Source organism: Cololabis saira, chromosome 20, assembly GCF_033807715.1.
Source record: "Cololabis saira isolate AMF1-May2022 chromosome 20, fColSai1.1, whole genome shotgun sequence".
Lineage (NCBI taxonomy): Eukaryota > Metazoa > Chordata > Actinopteri > Beloniformes > Belonidae > Cololabis > Cololabis saira.
The window spans coordinates 32,833,502-32,847,120 of record NC_084606.1 but is presented as its reverse complement, the minus strand read 5'-3'; the positions used below and the strand labels follow the sequence as shown (position 1 = coordinate 32,847,120).

General features: G+C 38.4%; 1 protein-coding gene across 1 annotated transcript in view; it reads left to right on the top strand.

Moving 5' to 3' along the window:
* Nucleotides 1-2,474: 2,474 nt before the first annotated feature.
* LOC133420508 (uncharacterized) overlaps nucleotides 2,475-13,619 on the top strand; it is a 75,866-nt gene continuing 64,721 nt past the window's right edge. Inside the window, exons 1-3 of the mRNA XM_061710203.1 lie at nucleotides 2,475-2,561; nucleotides 2,676-2,721; nucleotides 7,070-7,300. Of these exons, the coding sequence (XP_061566187.1) occupies nucleotides 2,508-2,561; nucleotides 2,676-2,721; nucleotides 7,070-7,300 (331 nt within the window). The 5' untranslated portion in view covers nucleotides 2,475-2,507. The remainder of the gene's footprint in view (nucleotides 2,562-2,675; nucleotides 2,722-7,069; nucleotides 7,301-13,619) is intronic.

Below are 13,619 nucleotides of genomic sequence, written 5' to 3'. Positions count from 1 at the left end.
GTTGTAACAATTATAGCACGACCTTCGGCATAATGGACTGTCGGCATATTGTAGCCTATTCTAGTTTTTTTTTTATATTATTATTTTTCCGTGCTTTTCACAACCCTTCTCCCGGTAGAAACATGGAGGCTGCAGTGGAAATCATGAATGACCGTCTTGACATTGTTGTAGCTGCAAATGCATGTAGTTCAAATCCATCAGAAGAGTGAACTTTCACATGATATTGAGATGCTAACATGCAGCAGCCTGTGGTAAAGAACATTTTTCTATCTTTTAACAAGCTCTAGAACTGACGTCAGCCCATTATCCCCACAACAAATGACCACAGTCCCGTTGCTGCTTTGACCTGGTGTATACTGTTGCTATGACAACTGTAGCTACATCTGGGGGCGTAATGTCAGTAAATACGAGTAAAATACATGCCTCGCGTATAGTGTGAATGCACCGCAGAAAACACAGGGGGGGGGAATAGTAGCCTAGAGTGGCTGGCTCGAGTGGGACGGGGTGGTACAGAACAACTTCCCCTGGAGAGAATTGTCACAGGAATGCCTGTCAAATATCCAGAACTAAGTTCACTCGGTTGTAAATGCCAGCTTCCGGTGCACGAATATGAATAAACGGTTGTTTTTGGTTCGTTTTTTCGTTCCTGTTGACTAGTGATTTAATTTTTCTTATATGAAATAGAAAACGAAAATAAAAGCGTATTTTGAATCTTTGTTAAATCATATTAACACAAAAAAAGAAAAAATGCAGTTTAATTCAATATTTGTTTTTTGTTTTAAAAGGAAAATCAAATAAACCAATCGTTTTTTGTTTTTTGATTCCCACTCATGATGGAAAAATCCAATGACCAAAAGATACACTGACCCATTGAGCTGTTGAGTTCATAAGTTCTGTTTTTCTGTTTTACTACAACTGTAGCTACAGTCATGGCCTTTGAGGCACAAATATGTTTACAAGTTTTCTACAGAATTTCTGTTTGCACTTTTGTTATTGCACTAAAAATGTGCACGATTACAGAATGGATGTTCTGCTTTCTTTCTATTGTTTTATATTAATTTAGGCTATACAATTTTAAGTTAAGCAGGACAGGTTTCTCTAAGAAAGATACTTATTTTATTCAGTTCATTTTGTTATTTTGTATTAAAGCGAATTGCTGGATAATAATTTGTTTTCCATGTGTTCATGCCATTCAAAAATATGCATCTAATTCAATTCAAGTTCGAGTAAAATAGTTAAAAAATAGTTTAACTCACAAAAAAGGGGCTAAAATCAGGTTGGCCGGTGTTCTGCCAATTTCTGCTGCTTTGCCAAAAAATGCTACCTAATGTTTTTCTACCTTTGTAGAGCTACAATTTTACTGTGTTTTACTCCCTAAACCACTTCCTTTCCCCCCAAGTGGTCCTTGTCTCTTGCCAGGACGTCATTGTAAATAAGAATGTTCTTAATGACCTGCCTGCTTAAATAAAGGCCAATGACTGAATGAATATCAAATAAAGCCATAGAATTGTAGTTTTTTTTCTCTTTATCGTATAATGTACACAAAGTGTAATGCAATTCATGTCATGGGTCGTGTATTTTGAAGGATCAAATACTCAACATCCCATATTATCAATTCAGTGTGGCAATCAAACGTTGAAAATCGACTGTGCGCATGCGCAGAACCACAAAGTAGCATTTCTCGGCAGGTAGCAGAAATTGGCATAACACCGGTGTTCTGCCAATTTCTGCTGCTTTGCCAGAAAATGCTACCTAAAGGTTTTCTACCTTTGTAGAGCTACAATTTTACTGTGTTTTACTCCCTAGCCCACTTCCTTTCACCCCCAAGTGGTCCTTGTCTCTTGCCAGGCCGTCATTGTAAATAAGAATGTGTTCTTAATGACCTGCCTGCTTAAATAAAGGCGAATGACTGAGTGAATATCAAATAAAGCCATAGAATTGTAGTTTTTTTTCTCTTTATCGTATAATGTCCACAAAGTGTAATGCAATTCATGTCATGGGTCGTGTATTTTGAAGGATCAAATACTCAACATCCCATATTATCAATTTTACATCGCGCAAGAAATGATGCAAACGTTGAAGATCGATTGTGCGCATGCGCAGAACCACAAAGTAGCATTTCTCGGCAGGTAACAGAAATTGGCAGAACACCGGCCCTGCCGATCCCTTATTTATTATTCAGGGAGTTGGCAACCATGTGTAACTCATGCAATACACTGTTTCTAAAATAGAAAAGCTTAAAGCTTAAAAATGAAATAGATGTATAAACTGTGCATGACATTATTGTTTTAGTCAGATTGTGCTGCATGTGTTCCCAGCAGCAGCAGCAGCAGGTGGTTTATGTCTCCCAGGTGGGAGGCCGGTTCACGGCCCCCCGGACACACGTGCCTCCCCGCCCGGGGGGCGAGTTTGCGCCACACAAGCACAAGCACAAGAGCAGCAGCTATTTTGAAAGTGACCCCGCATTCAGGCAGCGACGGTGCAGCTGTCAGGAACCATGACTGAAGATGACGGATTCTGTTGTCGTGGAGGGATACTGCAGACTCCGAGATGGGAAAAAGGTGCTCACTTTGCTGCTTATTTGTCGGCGGAAAAACGACGGCAGGACCTTCACACACAACTTTTTTTTGTATTTTTATTGCTTAATAAACTTTTGTTTTTGTTTGTTTCCTTAGTGGAAAACTAGATGGCTCGTGCTGCGCAAGCCTTCACCCGTAGCAGGTAAGAAAACACCGAGGAGCCGACGGGTTTCCGAGCAAAAGCGTTTTGTCAAATGTGTCGTAAATGTAACATCGAGATATTGTTACGTCACAGCACGTGCGTCACGTGCCAACTTGTTTTTCAGTCGCGTGAAACTTCAGCTGGGTAAGTTTAATTAACAACATGGACCCAAAAGATGTTTTTATTAAGTAGCATACTGCTCTAAAATAAAACATATTAAAACACTGGACACAGACTTGTGTGACCACTTGAATGTGTTATGTAGGGTGGGGGGAAAGGTTGAATTCAAGTTTGCAATATCAAAATATGTGCAGTCATTGATAGAGGTTACTCAGTTTTGAAGCTCTAACTTTTACAGTAACATTGAGGTGAATATGTGCATTTTTTTATTTAAAGGTCTTCTTGTTGAGTTTAAATGTTGCTCCAAGGTCTAAGGCAGATTCTGGCTATACTTCACTGGATGAAGTGAGAGTGTGTGTATAATGTATGTGTAGGAATTGACTACCATGAGATGTGGATTGGTGTGTCAATCAATGCTTTGATTCCCAGGATAAGTGACATTGATTAACTAGATGAGGAGTCGCTGTCTGCTGATATGTCTAACGCAATACAATTGTGATTGGATTCAGGAGGTAGCGTTCAATATGAGATGTCAAATATAGATAATACAATTGCTTCCATTCATATCAAATACATGAGCTAAAATATAGTTTCACAGTTTTATTACAACTACACAGTTTAATGAAAAAAAAAAAAGTATTAAAGGCCTCATGATAGAATGTTTTGATGAAGATGACATGGTATTGTGTCTATTGTACTGAATGTTTCAAACTTGGCACAAAAAGTACATTTGTATTTGGCAGATTATTTCTTTGCTGGAACACTGCTTCTTGTCTTGTTCTTCATGCTGTTATACGGTTGGAAAGCCTGTTTTTTTTTTTTCTCCAAATCTTTTCTGACAATGCCAAACAGCTTATTTTGCTGTTGCTATTGACTCTTGTTTTGAATTTCTGGTACCTCTAGTTGCTACCAACCCAGGCACCTGATTGTGGAGGAATGTTATGTTCAGCAATGAGTCGAGATTCTGCCTACAGCATTTGGATTGTAGGGTCAAAGTGTGGCGAAGACTCTGAGAGCGCTACGCTGATTGCTGCACCGATAGAGTAACGTCTCTCGGTGGAGGCAGTGGGACGGTGTGGGGCGGCAACTCCCTCGCTGGAAAAATGCAGAGAGATATCCAGATGAGATTCTGCAACCAGCGGCAATGCCGTATCTCCACAGTCTGAGGCTGAACTCTCTCCTCCAAGATGACAACACTCGCCCACACAGAGCGGGTTTATCAGAGACTAGGCCTGTGTTGAAAAAAAATCGATTTTCTGATTCTAAATCGATTCTCATATTAATTCCTAAAAATCGATTTGTATGTGTAAAGATCGATTTTTTTATTTTTATTTATTTTTTTTTTATATTACATTTTTTTTTTTTTTTTTTCCATCATTACATTTTTGCCTGGTGAACTTTAATCCCAGTAGTCCCAGTAGTTTTGAAAACTCCTGAACTAAATTAACTTTTCTTTAGAGAAAATGCTGGACATTTCAGCTTAAATTTCTAAATGTTATATTAGTTCAATGAAGTTCATATTATCTATATTTACTATAGCTTGTTTGGTTTCTCTGTTATCGGACACGGTTTGTCATGAAATACCTGAAAAATGCCGCTTGCTTCATGGCAAGCTGTGTGTCTGGTGACAGAATAAATCAGACAAGCTAAAATAATTTAACTGCTTGAGCTGTTGCAATTTCTTTCTTTTTTTGCACTTTAAATGGATATGGAAATGCCTATTTGAGTTATTTATTTCTTAGTTATTTCACAATAATTATTGTGAAATTATTATTTCAATAGTTATTTTACAGTCATTTAATCCAGGCAACACTAACCCAAATCAATATCCAATCGAATCAGATAGAATCAAATGGTGATAATTGATTCTGAATCTTAAGAATCGGAATCGAATCGATTCTTGACATTTGAATCGATACCCAACTCTATCAGAAACTACCTCCAGAATTTGGGAGTGGAGAGGATGGAGATCTGCCAGCAGTCCTGACTTCAACCCCATCGAACACTTGTGGGATTCGTTGGGCTGTTCGTGCCAGGGTGACCAACTCAACCACGTTGGCTGACTTTGACAAATGCTGGTTGAAAATGGGACACCGTGGGTCACGGTGACGCAGCTGGCAGTACAGCCGCCTCACAGCTAGAAGGTCCTGGGTTCAATCCTCACTGTTGTGGCCGTGTGTGGTTGTTCCTGAAATGGATAAATTGTTAAATGGCCAATATGTGTTCTTTTTTTCAAGCTTCAATCATCCAATCCACCAGAGAGGATTTGGCAAATTTTCCCTGTGCACAACCCACATACTCAGCTCTGCTGCTCATCCCACTAATGCATGTTTTCCGGACAAATGTGGCATAATTTAAAAGGGAAATAAACAGGCTTTCCAACATTGTAAGATTTATTGCCAAAAAGCATCATTACAACAAAGAAATAATCTACCAAACACACATTTCCTTTACTTTTTGTGCTGTGTTTAGATGGATCGTTTCACCCCTAAAACAGAATTCATGGTTGAGTGGACCGTTTTAATAATTTAGGATGATATTGCTTTACACTCATCTGAATTGTGCATTGTGAGTTTCTTTTGGTATGTGGTGCAGGACAGCTTAACGCGCTGGACAGGTTGCACGTAGGTCGAGTCCTGCTTAACGTGATCTTTGATGTCAGTGTTTTCACAGCTGTCCTGCGCTCATGCCTCAGTTATGTGGGTTAAGATGTGTGTAGGAGAATGATGCGTGCTCACACGGGGGTTGTTTTTCCAGTTGACACCGATTGTTCAAAAGGTGTCAACGGTGTAGAGGACACTGCAGAAGCAGAAGCAGAAGCTACTGTGGGTCATAATTACACTGTAACTTTTGGAAATAACAATAGATTGTTGGGAAACTGGAAAGTAGGAATGGGCGATATTTTACCGTTCATGATATACCGTCAAAAAAATTCCGAAGGAAGGAAGGAAGGAAGGAAGGAAGGAAGGAAGGAAGGAAGGAAGGAAGGAAGGAAGGAAGGAAGGAAGGAAGGAAGGAAGGAAGGAAGGAAGGAAGGAAGGAAGGAAGGAAGGAAGGAAGGAAGGAAGGAAGGAAGGAAGGAAGGAAGGAAGGAAGGAAGGAAGGAAGGAAGGAAGGAAGGAAGGAAGGAAGGAAGGAAGGAAGGAAGGAAGGAAGGAAGGAAGGAAGGAAGGAAGGAAGGAAGGAAGGAAGGAAGGAAGGAAGGAAGGAAGGAAGGAAGGAAGGAAGGAAGGAAGGAAGGAAGGAAGGAAGGAAGGAAGGAAGGAAGGAAGGAAGGAAGGAAGGAAGGAAGGAAGGAAGGAAGGAAGGAAGGAAGGAAGGAAGGAAGGAAGGAAGGAAGGAAGGAAGGAAGGAAGGAAGAAGAAGGAAGGAAGGAAGGAAGGAAGGAAGGAAGGAAGGAAGGAAGGAGCCTAGAAAGAAAGAAAGAAATGAGCCTAGAAAGAAAGAAAGAAATGAGCCTAGAAAAAAAGAAAGAAAGAAAGAAAGAAAGAAAGAAAGAAAGAAATGAGCCTAAAAAGAAAGAAAGAAAGAAATGAGCCTAAAAAGAAAGAAAGAAAGAAAGAAATGAGCCTAAAAAGAAAGAAAGAAAGAAAGAAATGAGCCTAAAAAGAAAGAAAGAAAGAAAGTAATGAGCCTAGAGAGAAAGAAAGAAATTATCCTAAAAAGAAAGAAAGAAAGAAATGAGCCTAGAAAGAAAGAAAGAAATGAGCCTAGAAAGAAAGAAAGAAATGAGCCTAAAAAGAAAGAAAGAAATGAGCCTAGAAAGAAAGAAAGAAAGAAAGAAAGAAATGAGCCTAAAAAGAAAGAAAGAAATGAGCCTAAAAAGAAAGAAAGAAAGAAATGAGCCTAAAAAGAAAGAAAGAAAGAAAGTAATGAGCCTAGAGAGAAAGAAAGAAATTATCCTAAAAAGAAAGAAAGAAAGAAATGAGCCTAGAAAGAAAGAAAGAAAGAAAGAAAGAAAGAAAGAAAGAAAGAAAGAAAGAAAGAAAGAAATGAGCCTAGAAAGAAAGAAGGATAAATTCCCGTTGATAACGTTTTGGTATTGGTATTGTTTTTTATCGGGATAAATGGCAGAAATTATCGTGATAAATATATTAGTCCATACCGCCCATCCCTACTGGAAAGTGTGAACAACTGGAAAGCTGTGGGGTTATCAGTATTCTACTTCACTTGCCCGTAGACATCTTCTTTGCGGTGTGTGTGGTTAATCATCTTCTCGCTCCTCCAGATTGCCTCGTGCTGCTGGTTTTTAAAGACAAATCAGACAAAGTTCAGGGCAACAAAGAGAGGGCGAGCGTCACCTTGGAGGAGATCTGCGGCCTGGAGGCCGGGCAGTGGTACGAGGGAGTAGCTTTTACACTGACCGTCCTCTGCTTGAATCAAGCGGCTCTACTGGGCTTCGACAGCAGGGAGGCCCTGCAGGCGTGGGCCATCCGCCTCCGATACAGCCTTGGAGAAGGTGAGGACAACCATGCGTGTTTTGGATAATATTTCATCCTTGTGCTTTTTAAGAAACACTAGAAAAAACACAAAAACAAAAATAAAAAATACACTAAATTTTATGCAAGAACAAAATGTTGGACCTGATTATGCTGCAGTTGCTGTTTTAACAATAACCAGATGGGTTAATGCAATTTGCGGTAAAGTTTTAGTGCTTGAGAGTCGCTGAAGGTCTGGATTTAATAAGCAGGATTTTAGTCTTGAAGAACCATTTCCATATTCAGACCGGGGTTTACAGTGTTTTGAAGCTTCTTTACTTTTACAAATGTGTATCACTATGACAACTGATGCTAGAATCCAGATGTGTGGCTCACTGGACAATAAGAGCAAGGGCGTAGGTTTGCATAGGGACGGTAGGGACATAACACTACCAACTTTTCAGGAGGCTCAAATTGTCCCCACCAACTTTTAGGCAACCTTATTTGCATTATATAATGAGTTCAGATATATAGGTAATTTAGATTGTCTTCCCAAATTTTGTAAGGATAGAAGTGACCCTACCAATATTAAGTGAATTATATTCATTATGTTCAGACTTACATTTACCCCTTTTCACTTGCTGAATTTGCTGGTAGATTTTTTTTTCCCTCAAACGCACGCTTGATTGGCTGATCACTATTTTCTACATTATTTATTCAAAAATACTTTTATTTGCAGCCTATGCAGACATTGATTCAGATAATCATACATTAATCATAATCGAGGGTAAAAAGTTCAATTAATCTTGATTTAGATTTTTTCCATAATTGCTCAACCCACTGATGCATTTTAGAGATGAAAATAAGGGAGAAGAAGGTGAAAGAGACACACTGCCCACCTGAAGACATTTATATTTTCACATTTTTGGTTCAGGATTTTGTTGACATGGAAATCCAAACATCATTTTCCGCTTTCATGTCAGAATTGTGTCATTTCTTCAGTGTATGCTCCTAGATTGAATATATATTTGGATTCATGGGCAGGCAGGGACATGAGTGAGAGCAAGCATATCAAAATTCATGTGACTTTTTGCCCACACGTACTGTATGTGCTGAGCATTGACCTTTTGAGATATGCATTTTTCAGCAAGTGTGAAGAAACTCTGCATCCAACTGGATACGTAGCAGAAATCAATCTTCTCCTCTTTGATGTTATCACAAGATGCTGGACGAGTCTGTGCCGTCTTTTGGAGCTAATAACCCGCATCATACTTGCTATCGCTTCCATTCATAAGCATTTGTTTCCCCTTTAATCACATCTCCCTCATCACTATGACCTTAGAAATATCTTTTCTGTTGTTGATACAAATGATACACACCAGACAGAATCTGGTGCACATGTGTGCTGTTTCGGGTCTGTCACGTTCACAAGCCTGACGCAAGACGCTGCTAGTTATTATTTTGAAGAGTTGGTTGTATCACATGTGGCTGGAATTTGATGAACTTAAAGATATTTGCACGTAAGTCCCATCATCTTCTGTTTGTTGTTTAATGAGTCTTATGAACATTTTGAGTAGCTAGTTTTGCATCTGTGAGAATGAGGGTGCTATTAGACATCTGCAACACACTGATTTGATGAAGTTTGCAGTTGCACATACTGTCACATTTTCACTTAATTTAAAGATACTGCAGTGATTTTCACTAGGGCTGGGGATCAATTCAAATGTCAAGAATCGATTCGATTGCGATTCTTAAGATTCAGAATCGATTATCAAGATTTGATTCGATACGATTCGTTTCGATTCCGATATTGATTTGGGTTAGTGTTATTAAAACTGTTTTTTGAGCTGTTGCATGAATTATATGACTGTAGTTATGCAAAATATTACTACTAGTATTATATTGAGATTCAGCAGCAAGTATTGCAGCTAATGATGCTGTAAGGACCAATCAGCTCCCAGAATGCTGATAGAACTGCTTTCAGAAACATCATGTGGGTCAGAATTACCAAACAGATCCAGGGAGGAAACAGAGACGGATGAAATCTGTTTTATTTTTTCCCACATCCCGTTTTTATTTGTTCCATTTTCGGTCTATTTTGGTTTTTCATTTTTGAGAATTTGGTTTTTAGCATTTTTTGTAAATGTAACCCAAAGACAGTATATAAAGTAATGAAATATAGACAATTTGTGCATCTATAACTGAACACTTTAATATTTTCATACCTTTAAACATATTTAAAGGCAAAAACATGGCACCAGTTATTCTTGTGTCCAACAAAACATTCCTTTTTTGGGGATAAACAAAAAAATAACCAAAAGTTGTAATGTAATGATGAAAAAAAAAAAATACATAAATAAATAAAAGAAAATTAAACCCCCCCAAAAAAAAATTAAAAAAAAATCGATCTTTAGACATATGAATCGATTTTTAGGAATTAATATGAGAATCGATTTAGAATTGGGAAATTGATTTTTTCAACACAGGCTTAATTTTCACTGCTGTATTTACTGTTTCTTTCAGTATTTTACATAGATGCACGTATCACAGCTCTGTGGATAAGTGTATCCAAGTTCTTTACTTGTTCTTTATATATTTAAATTGTTAGTATTTATATCCAGATCAAACATGGGCAGGAAGAGACTATGTACAGGAGAGCAAGAGTAAAGGAGGAAGTATTGCAGTGCTTGTTATTAACATATGGCCTGATTCTGTTGTGAAGGAGCATCTTTGCACTCTGGTTGTTGCATAGTTGTCTGTTCACCACTTGTATCTGATGTCATCAGTACAGCTTGTTGCCTAGCTACAAACATAACATCCCCATGCATTCATGGTGTTTTTGGAGATTCTGTTTCTGGAAATCAAACCTTGCTCTCTGCTACAGATCCAAGTACCCAAAAGTTTGTCACCTGATTTAATTTTTTTTTTATTTTGCACCATTTTGCCATTCTTCCTCAATAATTTCTAAACATCAATAGAGTGTGTAGCTGCATACTTTCATTTTAGTGGGGTCAACAACGTACATCAATACTTCAATAACAAATGTGAATCTGGGGCAGAGTTTAAGTGGCGTTCCAGTGTCTTCTTACCTTTCTGGCAGAATGGCAGAATGTTCTATCCAGCCAAGAATCGTCTATCCAGCCAAACCTCAGGAACCTTGGTGGTGGTTTTGACTCTGCTATGTCTTTGGAACGTCATTCAAGAAAAGATCAGATTAGAAAAATGGCCAGACCTTGTAAAGTATTGAAAAAATCAGAGTTGTAGATGATTATTCCTGGTTTTATTCCATCTCACTTACACTATTGCAATAGCATTTTTACCTGTTTAAACGAAACAAGAGCTTGACTGTGTGTCTATAAGTGGTCTAGATTGCTGCTGCGAGGATTCTAACAAACACAAGAAAGAGGCTAAAACATAAACTCCTGCTCTAATCCCTTTGCACTGGTTACTCTTCCATTTTAGAATCAATTTAAAATTGTAGTTCTCACTTTCAGAGTCTTATGCGGTCAAGCTCCTGCCTACGTTTCTGACCTTTTAGAGCTCCACACCACTTTTCATAGTCTTAGGTCATTTGTTCAAAAACTGCTGGTGGTGCCAGACACTCATTTTCAGACTAGAGGTGACCAAGCTTTTACAGCATTGACCCCTAAGTTGTGGAAAATGTTGCCTGCATCTGTACGTTGCCTTGACTCTGTTGAATCCTTCGAAAAGCAGATAAAAACCCTCTTATTTAGCTTTTAATTAGACTAGGGCTTGGTAGTTTGCTCTGTATGTTTTAACTTGTTTTTATGTTTATCCTGTTTCATGCTTTTGTCTTGTTGTTACGTGTGGCTGTTGCTAAGCACTTTCTGGCTTTTCACCTCTGAAAAGTGCTATATAAATAAGCTTTACTTTACTTGCTAGATTTTACAGTGAAAAGATGATCCCGTTTTAAAATAACTTACATCTTTGTCACGACCAAATCATATCAGGGCTCTGTTTAACTGCCTTTCAGTACAGACTCAGACACACATAGTTAAACTGGTCAAATAAGTGTTTACGAGGGATAATTTAAAAAACCAGCATGATGCCGAATTCCAGCTGAGATGAAAAAAAACGTAACTTATTGCGTGTAATAAAAGATGAAAGTGAAGATAAAAGAACAAAGGTGTGATTCAACTTTAAACATTGTTTTAAACTCAGTGCTATGATTTGCACTCTTGAGGTATGGGGGCAAAAACAAAAGTAGTGTTGCAATGCCCTCATCTGTGATGATGTGCACGAACATTGGTTTTAACCTGAATATCCTCCTTTCTCACTAAAGCATGTAGCGTTCAATGCATTCAACTTTGATTGAGTTTTACTCGGGATATTTGACATAAGTCAAATCAAGTTTTGCTCGGGGCTGGTCACGTAAAAACTTTGAGATTTTCGGTGTCTTCACGCTTTAGGAATGTCTGACCGCACCGTCGCAGCACTGAGACTCGGTGGCATGTGCACTGCGTGGACCTATTATATAAGCTGCATGAGCGGTGAAAAAAAATAAGGGCTATGAATAGCGTTGGACTGTTCAGCAGTTGGCAGCTGAATTGCAAAGATGTAACTAATGACGGTGTTAGGAGACCTGATTGTGTGGCAGCAGCCAAAGACTAATTATGTTGCAGTTGTTCCTTCCAATTTGGCATTTGTCAAAATATACATGCAGAGTTGCATATGCGATGAGTGAGTTTGATGACTGGACTGTGTGTGTGTGTGTGTGTGTGTGTGTGTGTGTGTGTGTGTGTATTACTGCCTAATACCGCAGAGGGGAACGCATCAATGCCTGCAGAAATGGCACCTGTCTGGGCTCTGAGCCACCACGCACAGAGGTTTTGTCATCTTGTGTGACACCACATGAATCTTCTCTTAACCTGAGTGATGATGTGATGCAGCTGGCCAAGATTTCCTCGTCATCGCCCGCATTAATCTCACCCGCTCGTTTGGGGCAGCTCAAGTATTTTAGGTGTTTTTGACTGTGTCTTTGGCTGCCTGCCGCAGAACTTCTTCTGCAACACAAGAGGCGGAGTTTAAAAAAAATGCTCCAATGGGTTTAACTACATGCACCAATGCAATTTAAAAAATAAAATAAATAAAAACATGGTCTTCAGATGCGTTTTATTTTTCTTGCAACAGTCATTCTAGACCAGGGGTCGGCAACCTGCGGCTCTAGTGCCGCCCTAATGGCTCCCTGGAGCGTTTTCAAAAGTGTTTGACCTTTTTTCCCTTTTTTTCTTCTTTTATTTCCCCTTTTTTCTTTTTTATCTTTTCTTCTTTTTTGTCCTTCTTCTTTTTTTCTCCTTTTTTCTTCTTTTTTCCCTTTCCTTTTTAATCTCGACAATTCGACTTTTTTCTCGACATTTCGACTTTTTTCTCGAGATTGTACTGCAACATTAATTTCGACATTTCGATTTTTTTCTCAACATTTCGAGTTTTTTCTTGACATTTCAACTTTTTTTTTTTCGAGATTGTACTGCAACATTAATCTCGACATTTCAACTTTTTTCCTCGAAATCTTGACTTTTTTCTCGACATTTCGACTTTTTCTCGAGATTTCGACTTTTCTTTTCGAGATTGTACTGCAACATTAATCTCGACATTTTGACTTTTTTCTCGACATTTCGACTTTTCTTTTCGAGATTGTACTGCAACATTAATCTCGACATTTCAACTTTTTTCCTCGAAATCTTGACTTTTTTCTCGACATTTCGACTTTTTCTCGAGATTTCGACTTTTCTTTTCGAGATTGTACTTCAACATTAATCTCGACATTTCGACTTTTTTCTCGACATTTCGACTTTTTTTCTCGACATTTCGACTTTTCTTTTCGAGATTGTACTTCAACATTAATCTCGACATTTCGACTTTTTTCTCGACATTTCGACTTTTTTTCTCGACATTTCGACTTTTCTTTTCGAGATTGTACTTCAACATTAATCTCGACATTTCGACTTTTTTCTCGACATTTCGACTTTTTTCTCAACATTTCGACTTTTTTCTCAACATTTCGCCTTTCGCCATTTGCCTTCATTCTAAGGCTTATACAAGACTTTTCATTTTTTTGCGGCTCCAGACATATTAGTTTTTTGTGTTTTTGGTCCAATATGGCTCTTTCAACATTTTGGGTTGCCGACCCCTGTTCTAGACAATAAGAGTAATAATACATTTCCTGCTTGAAATAAAAGTCGTAATACTGTAGGTATCAATATTACAAAAAAGCTTCCAGAAATATTGGAATCCGATGCTTTGCATCCCTGCTATGAGATCCTAAACTTTTTCCAATAAAGTTTTGGTGCAAAACATGAAGAAACTCTCCAATTACATTTGACCTTCAAATGTCCTGCC